Raw genomic sequence first — 14,415 nt, 5'->3', positions numbered from 1 at the left:
AAGCAAGTCTCCTGCCTCAGCCTCCCAAGTAGCTGGGACCACAGGCGCCCGCCACAATGCCCAGCTATTTTTTGGTTGCAGCCATTATTGTTGTTTGGCAGGCCCAGGCTGGATTCGAACCCACCACCTTAGGTGTATATGGCTGGCACCTTAGACGTTTGAGCCACAGGTGCCGAGCCAAAAATGAGGATTTTTTTTTATCTGATCACAGTATAGTTATCAAAATTAGAAAATAGATATTGACACAATACTATTCTTACAAAAGTTCTATTGTGGTGTTTAATTATTAATTAGAGAGCGGTTAAATTCTCTATACATATTGCTAAAAATACTTACGAGGTAGTTTTTCTCTATCATTTGGGAACATACAAACTAAAGTAAAATTTTCTTTTCATAATTTTTGTGTTTTCATTTAGATTTTTATATATGTGGACATATGTGTGTGTATAAATACAGATATTATTATTTTTTTAATCCACTGTTAAGGAATCGAGCCAAAGCTAAACATCCTTGAAATTGTTAAACCTGCGGACACCGTTGAAGTAGTGATTGATCCAGATGCTCACCATGCTGAATCAGAAGCACATCTCGTTGAGGAGGCTCAAGTCATAACTCTTGATGGGACAAAACACATCACAACCATTTCAGATGAAACTTCAGAACAAGTGACAAGATGGGCTGCTGCACTAGAAGGTTATAGGAAAGAGCAAGAGCGCCTTGGGATACCCTATGGTAATAAAATACGTAATTATTTGTTAGGTAGAATAATAAGAATTAAGCTTAGTAGACAGCAAACACTAGGTTGAGAAAGTTATAGTCTATTTAATTTATTTCATTTTTTAATTAATTTCTGTATTTTTTGAGACAGTCTCACTCTGTTGCCAGGTTAAAGTGGAGTGGCCTCAGCCTAGCTCACAGCAACCTGGGCCCAAACTCCTGGGCTCAAGCAATCCTCTTGCCTCAGCCTCCTAAATGGCTAGAATTACAGGTGTGTGCCACCTTGTCCAGCTAATTTTTTCTATTTTTAGTAGAGCCTCAGTTTGCTGAGGCTGATCTTGAACTCCTAGGCTCAATCAGTCCTCCTGCCTCAGCATCCCAGAATGTTATAGGGTTATAGGCACGAACCACCATGCCTGGCCTATAATCTATGTTAAATATAGAATTTTTAGGAAGAATGTTAATTTTCTTTATCTCTTTCTCTCTTCTTCTCCTCCCCCTCAACTGTAACATACACATTTAAGTCCATGTGATGGATAGTTACTATCCCAAGTGCTGGAAATAGAAAGATATTTTTTTAAAATCCATTTTAAGGTGTTCACAATATAGTTGAAGAGAGAGGATGAATGAAAAGAAATAATTGACATAAAAGGTAACATGTTTTTAAGCTGTCAATAATTCATACAGAACAGTGATTCTCAACCTTCCTAATGCCATGACCCTTTAATACAGTTCCTTATGTAGCGGTGACCCCCAGCTGTAAAATTATTTTCGTTGCTACTTCATAACTGTAATTTTGCTGCTGTTATGAATCATAATGTAAATATGTGATATGCAAGAGACCCCCAAAGGGGTCATGACCCCCAGGTTGAGAACCTTTGGTATAGAAGAAGCATGCTGTCAGTCTCAAAGGGATCATAGTGGCCTAGGGCCCTATAGGTTGTCTAGAAAGGATACCTGAGAAAAATTTTTTTTCTTCTTTTGAGCTTTATGTATCTGAAAATTGTCTTTATTCTGCTGTCTGATAGTTCAAGTATAGAATATTAAGGTTAAAAATTTATTTTCCTCAGAATTTTGCTGTCTCAGGCAAGGTGCTACGCCTTCTGTAACCCTAGCGCTCTAGGAGGCTTAGGCAGGTGAGTCGCGTGAGCTCAGTAGTTCCAGACTGGCCTGAGCAAGGATGAGACCCATCTGTACTAAAAATAGGAAAAATTAGCCGAGTGTTGTGGTAGGTGCCTGTAGTCCCAGCTGTACTGGAGAACTGAGGCAGGAGGGTCACTTGAACCCAAGAGTTCGGGGTTACTGTGAGCTAGGCTCACCCCAGGAGACTCCAGCCTGGGGCAGTAGAGTGAGATTCTGTATCAAAAACAACTTTTTCTATGTTATTTTCCATTATGTTATAGTGTGAGATGTTCCGGGGCCTTCTGGTTCTAGCTACTATTTATCCTGTTTTTTAAAATTTTTCTTTCTAGAAGCTTTTATGATCTTCTCTTTTGATCTTTATCTTGGTTTAGTGACATTGTGGATTTTTTTCATTCATTGTAGATTCATGGTTTATAGTGCAGAATTTCACTCTGTTCCTGCACTATTCAGTAAGTTAGCTACTAATTACATGTGAGCACTTGAAATATGCCTGGTCAGAATTGAGATGTAGTATAAGTGTAAAATACCCAATATTTTAATTTTTATATATTAATATGTTGAAATACCATTTGGATGTATTAAGTTAAATGAAATGTACTATTAAGATGAATTTAACCTACTATTTTAATGTAGCTGTTAGAAAATTTAGAACTATGTAATAATCTGTATTATATATATTTCTATTGGATAGTGCTGATCTAGATAATATAGTCTTCAGTTTGGGACATTTTTCTTGAATTATTTTGATAATTGTCTTATGTTTCTGTGTTCTTCTTTCTGGAATTTCTGTTGAATCTCCTCAGCTGATGTTGTGTGTCTTATCTTTCCCATTTATCATCACTTTATGTCTTTTTGAACTAACTTCTGCCAGATTTTCTTATCTTTATATTAATAGTATATAAGTCATCTGATTTTTAATTTTAATTTGGAAGGGCTCTTTATTTTTATTTATTCCTTTCCATAGCATTCTTTTTTTTTTTCATTTGTGTAAGATTCCATTGGTGTTTCTTAGTGTATAATCAGTATTGAATTTATTCAGGTATATTATGTAAAGAACTCCATTTATCCTATTCCGTGTTACCAACCCTTTTCCCATGGATGGAGGTGACTCCTGCAGTCTATATATTCAATACTATTAATGCTGGTTATCTCATTACAGTCTGTCTATATACATGAGCATGTTTTCAACCTCTGTATTCTTTCCTGTGGCTCTGTTTGTTCTTGTCTTCAGAACAGCTTTTTATGTATTGCAATTATTTTAGTATTGGTAATGCTTATTATTTCCTTCAATTAATCTTTCACTGAAAGATTTTTGTTTTTTCTTTTGATAGATTTAGGAGTACACATGGTTTTTAGTTACATGGATGAATTGTATAGTGGCAGGTCTGGGATTTTAGTGTGCCTGTCACCTGAATAGAATACATTACACCTGATACGTAGTTTACGTCCCTTACTCCTCCCACCCTCACCCCTTCAGAGTCTTTATACAGTATTCCCATATCAGTAGTCCATTGTACTACTTGATATGCTCCACATAGCTATATTTTAGTTCCTGCTTAATACAGTGTTTGGTTTTTTATTCTTATATTACTTTACATAGGACCATGGTCTCCAATTCCATCCAAATTGCTGCAAAAGACATTATTTTATTCATTTTTGTGGCTGAGTAGTATTCCATTGGTGCATATTATATAAGCAGTCCCCAAGTTACAAACATCCAACTTATGTGTAACTCACTTATGAACAGAGGCTATTATAGGTAATAGGGAAATGTGCTGACTTACATGCAAATTCAGCTTAAAAACAAACCTACAGAACCTGTCTCATTTGTAAGCTGAGGACTGCCTATACTGCATTTTCTTTATCCACTTCTCAGTTGATGGATGCTTAGATAGATTCCATATCTTTGCAATTGTGAATACTACAATAAACATAAAATTGCAGGTGTCTCTTTGACATACTATATTTTGCTGTGTATCATGCACACCCACATTTTTGGGAAAATGCCTGAAAATTTCAAGAAAATGCCCCTTGAGAATGTGGCCTGTTCTTAACCAGAGAGACACATCTGGTTTGGACAAAACTCCCCTGATAAATGTACAGGTCATACCACCCTCCTGAAGCTCCCCTTTCCGTGAAGGCTGCCCTTCACTCTTTCCTCCCGGCCACACTGTCGGCCATGGCCAAGATGGCCGTGCCTGTGCCAGTCGGGTGGGAGCTTTGTAGACTACTCAGCCCCTGGGCAACTAGGTGGGTCCCTGGAGTTTATGTTGGGGCTTCTTGTCCCCTTTGCATAGCCCATCTCTCCAGCCCTACCACAGCTTCCTCTCCTGATTATGGCACCTAGTGGAGCTGCTCCTTCCTGTTCTCATTGGATTCTGAATCCTCCCAGACTAGAACCCTGTATAGCAGGCAGGAGGGCACAGTGGCCCCAGGAGGCCCACTAGATTCCCCATCTCCCATGTTGTACTATCTATGTATAATGCATGTCCTTATTTTTCCATTAATAATGTTAGTGAAAAAGTGTGCCTTATACCTGGCAAAATGCTGTAGTGGCTTCCTTTCCTTTGCATTCTGGTTTATATCATAAGTACTGTGCTCTTTCTTACCTCTCTATGTTTATGATAATGGTCTTTTTAAAACTTAAAACTTTGTTACTGCACTATTTCTGCTGCTTCTGGATTCTGGTTTTTGGGGGTTTATTTTGTGTTTTTAGTGGTTTGTTTTTAGTCTCACAAATATCTGGTTATTCTTGCCCATCTGTTCACATTTAAGAGTGAATCACTTCAAAGCTAATTAGTTTGAAGTTCCAAAGAAATTGTAAAATGAGGTATTGGCCATTTCATTAAAAAATTTTCAAATGTTTCAGTATGAGTAGATCTCTTTGTTGTGTTATTTTACCTTCTCTGGAGAATTGGCTAGGCATCTGTCAGGAGTAGAAGATTGGGGTGAGCTTTTGGGATTGATGTGAATGTGAAGGCTGCATTCTGGAAGTGGGTAGGAAGTTGGGACAGGAAGAGGTGGAGAGAGTCTCAGTCTTTACTTTGTAGACCTTTATTACTGGGAAGTGTTCTCAAGTGTTTGCTTCATATCTCCATGTAAAGTTCCTGGTGTCCATGTGTGGGATGCTCCCACTTAACTGGCTCCCAGGAATGAAGGAGCAATCTGACCACACCATATATACTTGATAAATTAATCTCCTCATTTTTAGCTTTAAACCTGTCCTGCTACCTGGAACCATCATGACCCGAGCAAGTAAAGGGTTGTGCAGACAGGAATTCTCTCCTGGTGTCCTCCTTGGCAGACATTTTAGGTCATAGTTTCCGTTACTCTGATAGATTGCCACCCTGCTTATTATCTCGAAAATATTAGTTGAAATCTCTCCTCCACGTCTGTCACTTTTTATCCATGTCCCTATGAATTTACATCTTTTAAAAATTACTATTATTTTACTAGGGTCTTAGAGAAAAGGGAAGAACATATACAGCCAATTAGTTATGTTAAGCCAGAAGGCCTGATATTATTTGAGAAGATAAATCAAGCTAATTATATTTTTCCTTGACTTTTTGATCTTGATGCTTCTGTTTATTTTTATGTAAAGTTAGCTTTCTTAGACTTTTAAAGGGATTTGTGGTTCAGCTTTTATAACTTGATAGAACACCCTCTTCTGTTGTTTTCAAGTAGTACCAATAAATAGGGCAGTTATTTTCTCAGTTCCTGTCTGTGCCCTTACTCGACTTTTCTGGGGGCCTTCTCTTTGCTTTTCCATAGTGTCCCTGGGCTGCTCACTTTGATTCTACTTCTGCCAGTTCCTCCTTACTGTGGGCCCCCGTCTCCTGCAGTGATTGTGGCTCAGTTTGGAAAGCTCCCAGGGGCTGTGGTATATTGCGGCAGCCCTTTAGGCCTTACCGTGGACCCTTTTACTCAGCTGCTGTTGGGTTAGGCACACTTACTTTTTAGCTGTTGCTTTCACCTTGCCCTGTTGGGCTTTAAGCACATGCTTCTTGGCTTTATTCAGATTTGCTTGTGCTCAGAGTGTCCCTGTGCCTTCTCCTGTAAGGATGCTAAAACCACAGAAGTCTTATAGCTACTGTTTTTCTTTACTCATGTACATTTGGGGCCCGTAAGGATGTCTTGTCATCTGTTTCATTGTATGTGAACTTCTATGAGTTCTTGGTTTTACTTACTAGTTGCTTTTTTTGTTTTTATGTGTATGTTCACAGAAATTTAAAAACTTTACCACCACCTTCCTAGAATCCTTCTCCCTTAAGTTCTTCGGGGAAAAATTTTTAAAAAGATCCTGTGGTTGTCAATCCTACATGCATTTTCACTGAAAATTGGCCCTTGATAAGTACCTGTTTGGTATTTTTTTGTACTTATATTTTTATTGAATAGCATTCATTTATTGGGTATGTAACTAATACTATACTATTTGTATAGATCATCTCCTTAAAGTAAGAATACTATTGGGTGTCACCTGTGGCTCAAAGGAGTAGGGCACTGGCCCCATATGCCACAGGTGGTGGGTTCAAACCCAATCCTGGTTAAAAACTGAAGAAAAAAAAAAAAGTAAGAATACTATTACCAAAATTAATTTCTCTAGTGTTATAATGATACAATATTTATACATGTTGGCTATCTTTCATTTGTGAATTCAATTAGATAGTAAAAAATGATAGGAAAAAGGAAAGTATTTAGATATGCTTTTTACAGATTCAACAAATGTGTGTGCAAAGCACTGTGGTACATTTTGAAGATAGAATGTTTTGTAAGACACAGTTCTTGTGTTTAAGACCTTAATGTCTTATATGGGGACACCTGATTAGGCATAAATAGGCAATTAGCATGTTTGTTTATTAGAAGTTACACCACAAGGATAGATGCAAGATCAATGAGCTTTTTGCTGAAAAGAAAGTGGAGGAAAGACTACATTGTTCACATTTTGGAGAAAAAGGCTAGCCCCTAGAATTCCTTTATAATTTTTTTCAGTATAGCTTCAAAATAACTTTTAAAACGTGGATGGTTTACTTTGTTCTCTCCAGAAAATAATCAGATATTTGTTTTTTTCATTTGGTTCACTGGAGGGCAATTTTGCATTTTGTTTTTCTTGCTAAAACTCCAGACTAATTCAACTAGAACTAGGTGACTCCATTAGAAATTTATATAGATTAAGACATTGAAAAGGAGCTAAGGAAAAAATATAGCATAAAAATCTTTTTAACTTCATGAGTTTACTTGGGGAAAAAATTTGTGTGTATTATTCATATTGACAAGTTAACTATAAATTCATATGATGTCTAAGGTGTATGTTGACAAGTTAACTGTAAATTCATGTAATATTTAAGCTAAAGATAGTATTTTTCTTTCTAGATCCCATACAGTGGTCCACAGACCAAGTCCTGCATTGGGTGGTTTGGGTAATGAAGGAATTCAGCATGACTGATATAGACCTCACCACACTCAACATTTCTGGAAGAGAATTATGCAGTCTCAGCCAAGAAGATTTTTTTCAGCGGGTCCCTCGAGGAGAAATTCTCTGGAGTCATCTGGAGCTTCTTCGAAAATGTATAAAATTGGAGTTATTATTAATTTACATTCTAACTTAAGCTTAATTTTATTTCTTTGTAAACTATTTTATCTTAGTTATTCATTACTAATAATCAAATAATTATTAATCAGTAATAATTAACTGTATAAGGCTGTGCTTGTTTAATTCCTATAGTAATGCCACAGATCATTATTTATTTTTTAAATGGGAAAGTGAGGCTGTAAGAGACCTGCAAAGTTACAGGCCTTGAGAGAAGCAAAGCTAGGATCCAGCCCAGGCCAATGTTAGAGTCCAAGTTGTTAAATCAAATGTGCCCTACATTTGGCCCTTTTTATATATTCTAGTTGTTGATTTCTGTTTCATCAGTCAGTTCTTCCATTTATTGCTCATCTTCTAGAAATGTAGTATCACTTATTCACAGGTGGCTTCCCTTCCATTGTCTTTATTATTAATGAGATCTTCTAAAATTTTATTGAATAGGGTCTTAAGATAGCAAGAAGTGTAATTGTTCAACTACCATTTTAAATTGGAAGCTGCTATTTAAAAGTGTTTCCACTGATAACTTGTGGCTGCATAAATGATATTATAATTAACTATAAGGTCTGACAAGTTCATCAACTCATCCTAGAAAAAGTGCTGCATACCTCGTTGCTGAGTATCACTATGGTCGTATTTGATATACTCCCCTTGGAAAGCTATGCACTGATGCCAGCGCCTAGTCCACCCTTCATAGCAATTCTGGTTTTTTTAGGCATTCTGTTGCCCAGGTTAGAGTAAACTGTCATCATCCTAGCTCACAGCAATCTCTAACTCTTGGGTTTAAGTGATTCTCCTTCCTTGGCCTCCCAAGAAGCCAGGACTAGAGGTGCCTACCACCACACCTGGCTGATTTTTCTATTGTTAGCTTCTTGCTTAGCTAGTCTCGAACTCCTAGGCTGAAGTGATGCTTCCACCTCAGTCTCTCAGAGTGCACCTAGTTACCAAGCAATTTTGGAACTCTTTCTAGAATTGCCATCAGACTTGTCCTTGTATGAGTTCTGACAGTTGTATTCACGAACTTGCCACCATGGGCTTACATTGGCAGCACTGTACAAACAATTCAGTAAAGTTTCATAATCTTGGTATATTGGTGTCTCACAGCTATGTGATGTTGACATGTGGTAGTATCTTGCTGAGTGGCATTTATTATAGTATGTTTTGTGTGCCATACGATACTAGCTCTGATGGTCATTCCAGAAAAAGAATCCCAAAATTATTTTGAAATATGTATTAGGCACTGGCGTTGGAGGATAGCTTCCCAACAGGAGTACTTCAAAGGTGACAGTAGGCATATTCAGCAGTGATATTCAGCAGTGAGGTATGTAGTACTTTTTCTACAAATTCAATTATCAGACCTTATATGTAAAGAAATTAGAAACTGCTTAATATCCAAGAAAGAAGAACTCAAATAAATGCAAATTATTTCAGTGACTATTAAGGCATCTATTAAAACACTGCAACAGCAACCCATTCCCTAATAGTTTTGTATGTCAGAAATGCTAGCCAGACCCATGTATTTTTCAGAATACATGAGTAGGACAAACTCTGATAATGCTTTTTAAACAGTTGTGGATAAAAATATAACCAGTAGCATTTTCCTATACCATGTACCCAACAAGGGGAGAACTCTGGTTTCCTAATAAGCTGGATCTCCAGGCTCCTTTTATTATTTATTGTCCCTCAGTTTTCCCATATATGATCTATATGCGAACAAATAACTAACTGAAAAATATTTCCTATAGTTTGCATTAACTCTATTTTACTCCTCAAAATTCAAGTGCACTTCTATGCTCAGAGGTAGCACTGAGAAAAGTAGAAAATAGTCATTTAATGCTTACAGTTTTTATCCAAGATACCTGCTCTGCTGTTGAACAAGAAACAGGCTCTGGAGAGAGGCTTTTCATTCTTTTTTTTTTTTTTTTTGCAATTTTTGGCCAGGCCTGGGTTTGAACCCACCACCTCTGGCATACAGGGCCAGTGCCCTACTCCTTTGAGCCACAGGCGCCACCCCTTTTCATTCTTTATGTCTATAGTTTTACCCAGGTATAGATTCTCTTAAACAAATATTTTTAAAATTGTCTGTGACACTTGAAGACTGTAATCCATTCGTTGCATTTGCAGTTTCAGTTCTCATTAGATAGATGAGTGTCCTGGTTTGTCCTTGGTTTCATAGATTTTCTTCTCTGAAGAGTTTTTCAGTTTAGTAAGGTAAATTTTGAATTGTTTCAAGTTCTTAGCATGAGTTGTGTTTATTGAAATTTTTTCTTATAGGAATTCTCAGTATAACAAGGATAGTGCTTGGACTGTAGTTTTTTCTAGATTCACAGCTTTTCCCAAATTCATTGTTTCTCAAACTTCAAAGCTCATTTATAGACTTTTCTTAGTACAGAAAACAAAGCAGTCTTGTGTATTTTTCCCTTTCTGTGCAGTAGAATCAGTCTTTGCAGAAGAGTTCTGTTCTGAAACTGTTGCTTTGTTTTTAAAAGCAGTAGAGCCCCACAGCCTAGAGGAGTGTCTCTTGGAATTCCTTGCTAGTCCAATTATGATTCTTTGCTGTGCTCGGGCAGGGAAATTCCATCTGATTTGAGAATTTAATGCTTAGTTCAGAATGTGGGGAGTGGCAAGATAATGTATCAAGCTATTTCTGGCAGATTTTCTATAATTCAGAAGTCTCACTTCTCAGAACAGGGTCCTTTGAGTACAGTCCAGCTCTGGTTCCTTCTGTAGGGAGGTTTCCAGCATATCTCTGAAATGTACTGGTCTTGGGGCAGAACTGTTACTGACCTAGCAACTGTTATCTGCTCATCCTCATTGATCCAAGAAGAAGCAGTACTGAAGAGGCAGAGCTCCTCCTTCAGATGTTTGTGTTGGGTTATCCCCCCAAGTCCCCACCTGTCCATAGTTCCCCTTGAAACTCAACTGTGTATGCTATTTATTATACATGAAGAGACAATCATAAAATGTTCCAGTACTGCCAGTTATGTGGTGTACTTCTTGCTACGGATATCTGTTTTCTGTCACTGGAGTCAAAGAAAGGTCTGAGTTTGTCAAGGGTTTTCTTTAGGAAAAGGAATTGCTTTATACCTTTAATGTCTGATGTTTCTTCATAAAATGACTTCAGGTGCCCCAAGGCTTTGCCTCTTTGATCTGTATTCTTTGTGCCTGGCAAGGATTGCGGGGGGGGGGGGGGGGCAGCAGGAGGAATATGATATCCAGAGTGCCCATATGGTCTTGGACCAAGCTTTCAAGAATCCTTCTCCTTCTGTGTTTGTGAGAGTTCCCAGGAAACAGCCAGGCCTGTGCTGTGTGATGGTGATGCTCTCTTTTGCAGCTGGGGCACTTCTGTTCATTTAGTCACAAATGGAACAGTTTCCATTCAATAGCACCTTGACTCTGAGGAGAATCTACCATAATTAAAGTTGTGGATTGTGGGTTTTGTTTTCTGTTTTATTCCAAGAGAGGCGCAGTGTTAGAAGAGTCTGAGTAAAATAGTAACATCTTCAGTTTATAGAAAAATTGACTGTTTCACGCACTGTACTTCTTAAAGACATTTTTCTTTAATCTTTACAACAATCTAATGAAGTAGTAGGTCTAGGTATCTCATATAAACAGGGAGAAATTAATGTTTAAATTAATGTTCAGAGAGGTTGAATAATCATAGAGCTAAGACCTGAACCCAGGTCTCTCTAAGGATATTCCTCTATAAGCCCCCAAACTCTGGAGCACCCAAGAAAGATCCCATCAGACCTCTTTTTACTTCCTCAGGCTTTTTTAACTCTGTGTGTCTACAACTGGATGCTGACAAGGGATCTTTATTAGAATCTCTTTTGAGGCCCGGGCCCTAGGACTCATTCAGTACCCAGAATGATTGCTGGAGGTTACAATTCCAATTTCAAGGGAAAAGGATATAGTTTATGAGACGTAAAGTAGGCTGAAGTAATAGACACTGGGTTGTGCAGTTCTTGTTTGAGGGGTGAAGAATAACATTTAAGCAGGAACTATATAAAGCAGTGTTTTTCAACCTTTTTCATCTCACAGCACATTTGAACCTATAGTTACACTTCCATAGCACACTTCAATTATGTTGATTTAAAAAAATAAAAAAATATATATATTGTGCTTTGAATTTCTTCTGAAAATAATGACCTTTAAAGAAAGTTTTTTTTTTCCTTTGGGACAGTCTTATTTTGTCACTCTCATGGCATCATCCCTCACAGCAACTTCAAACTCTTGGGCTCAAGTGATCCTCTTGCCTCAGCCTCCCAAGTAGCTGGGACTATTGGCGCTGCCACAACGCCTGGCTATTTTTAGAGATAGGATCTCACTTGCTCAGTCTGGTCTGAAACTCCTGAGCTCAATCAATCTACCCTCCTCAGCTTCCCAAAGTGCTAAGATACAGGTGTGAGCCACAACGCCTGGCCTATCTTTAAAAATGTTCACAGCACCTTTAAGATCTTTTCAGGGCACACTGGTGAAAATTACTGCTTTAAAGGCTTATGTTAAGACCTTTTATAATAAAATCTTTATGTTGAGAGCTGTATTTGTAGACATGTTAAATTACCAAGTTTAATTATAACATTTGGAACTGGTACAATTTTATTGAAAATACAGCTGTCTTTAAGTAGAAGCATTATAAAGTTTTAAAGCTGTTTTATTCAAAGATGTGTATTTTAAGAGATTGTAGGAGGTAGACCTTTTTAGTAGAGAATGTTTACCTAAATAATTTGTTTGATATAATATTTCTTTGATCTAATCTGGAAAGTTTTAATATTTTTACATGGTTTTATATAGATAAATGTCTTAGATACAGATATTTATATTCAGAAAACCAGGTTCTCTGAATAACTTTTTCTAAATACTAAAAAGAAATTAGAGCTTTCCCTATGTTACTTTTCTGTAAAAGAGATCTTTTCCTTATATATAAAGTCAATATCAAGTATTTTTTTAGGTTTTTATGCCAGTAAGTTTCATTAGTATTTTGCTTTTCTATTTGTTTGGTTTTTGCTTTAATTGTGACGTTCTTTTTATTTATTTATTTTTATTTATTTATTTTTTTGTGAAGTTCTTTTTAAAAGGATCAAGTTTATTAAGTGAAGTTTTACTAGATTGGGGCTTAGTTAATGGAAAAAAAAAAATTTGGATGTTTTTCAGATGTATTGGCAAGCCAGGAACAACAGATGAATGAAATAGTTACAATTGATCAACGTGAGTATTTGTGCCCTTAATATTTTTCCATTTATCAATAAGAAATGTTAATTTGATACTGCAAGGTAGTAAAAAGGAAAAGAACTTTAAAAAAATTTTTATGATGAATTTGAGATATATAAAGAAAGTGTAAATTAATGGCTGTCTGCACCATAAGATATAAAGCTTTACGTATTAGGTTTACCGGTTGTAGATCCTATTTTCCTCTCAGACCAGAGAAATTGCTATCTTGAAGTCGATATTCATTACTTTGCGTGTTTTATATTTTTACCAACTACGTAACCATAAATACTTTCTAGCGTTGTTTTGTACATGTTTAAACATTTTGGATAGAATGATAACATATCATACATATTCCTTTATAACTTCTTGTTTGTTAAACATTTAGAAACTTACCGATGTTGATACTTACAACTCAATTTCATTCATTTTTACCACTGTATAAGTATGTAAAAGTGCTATGAACATCATTGAATGAGTTGTGAGAACATGTGTAAGATTCTCTGGTTTTAGTATCATAGGGTTTCTACCTTTTACTCTTAGGTATTGCCACAATTTTTCTCAAAGTGATGTTATGAGCTTATACTCTTAACACTAGTGGCATGTGAGCTTTCATTTGTCCTCATTTTCTCCAAAGTTTGATAAACCGTTTTTAAAAAGATTTTTAATATTCCCTTGTCTCTTGCATATGCACTATTAAGTTATTTCAAAATAAGAATACCAACTCCTATTCAGTAAGTTATGATTCATAAACCATAATGCAAACATTGTACTTTATCCTGTAATCATTTTTGTGATTTTGTTTAAAACCATTGTGGACTAAGACTTTTTTATAATGAGGCCTTTCCTCAAACTCCTGTCCCCAAGGTAATCTTCTTACCTCAGCCTCCCAAAATGTTAGGATTATAGGCGTGAGCCACCACACCCATCCTAATGACGTCCTTCTGTGGGGTAATTAAAGGCGTATTGGTTAAACTGATTGCATTTAATCTTTTTGGTGTTGTTTTTTTTTCCACTGCTTGTACTGGAAGAAAAAAAATTTTCTCCTTGTCTGTCTTTGCAGCTGTGCAAATTATTCCAGCATCAGTCCAGTCTGCTACACCAAGTACCATAAAAGTTATAAATAGTAGTGCAAAGGCAGCTAAAGTACAAAGAGCTCCAAGGATCTCAGGAGAAGACAGAAGCTCACCCGGGAACAGGACAGGTATTTTTGCATTATGTTGTATTTATAAAATTTGTCAATTTAGGTCTACTTTATTTCACTGAAATAAAGAGTATGAAAAAGTGCATATAGACTATTCCTCTGGCAGTGTAAGTATTAGACCACAAGGAAGGAAATTTCTTTTGGCCATGGCTGAGATTTGAACCAGGAGACCTGTGTGTTGTCTTTGCCCTCCCTGTGTTAATTTATAACACTGTAGCCAGTTCTTATTCTTCCTGTCAATTTAGGAAACAATGGCCAAATCCAACTATGGCAGTTTTTGCTAGAACTTCTTACCGACAAGGATGCTCGAGACTGTATTTCTTGGGTTGGAGATGAAGGCGAGTTTAAGCTAAATCAGCCTGAACTGGTTGCACAAAAATGGGGACAACGTAAAAATAAGCCTACGATGAACTATGAGAAACTCAGTCGTGCTTTAAGGCAAGTGTTCATTACTTTTTTTTCAAATACAAAGTCTTTAAAAATAACTTCTTATTCTAGGTGCAAACATTGTTATGTAATGGTATTACAATATTTATTCATGAAATTATTTTCTTTCTTT

General features: G+C 36.6%; 1 protein-coding gene across 2 annotated transcripts in view; it reads left to right on the top strand.

Annotated features, from left to right (window-relative positions):
* GABPA (GA binding protein transcription factor alpha subunit) overlaps positions 1–14,415 on the top strand; it is a 44,610-nt gene that overhangs the window by 23,827 nt on the left and 6,368 nt on the right. For both annotated transcript variants that reach the window (XM_023509727.1, XM_003783899.3), the window contains exons 5-9: positions 487–732; positions 7,231–7,425; positions 12,599–12,652; positions 13,716–13,856; positions 14,102–14,294. In XM_023509727.1, coding sequence (XP_023365495.1) covers positions 487–732; positions 7,231–7,425; positions 12,599–12,652; positions 13,716–13,856; positions 14,102–14,294 — 829 coding nt within the window. The remainder of the gene's footprint in view (positions 1–486; positions 733–7,230; positions 7,426–12,598; positions 12,653–13,715; positions 13,857–14,101; positions 14,295–14,415) is intronic.

This window comes from Otolemur garnettii, unplaced genomic scaffold (genome assembly GCF_000181295.1).
Source record: "Otolemur garnettii isolate 467f Iridium unplaced genomic scaffold, OtoGar3 scaffold00009, whole genome shotgun sequence".
Taxonomy (NCBI): domain Eukaryota; kingdom Metazoa; phylum Chordata; class Mammalia; order Primates; family Galagidae; genus Otolemur; species Otolemur garnettii.
The sequence above is the reverse complement of the archived record's forward strand: the minus strand, read 5'-3'. Positions and strand labels throughout refer to the sequence as shown.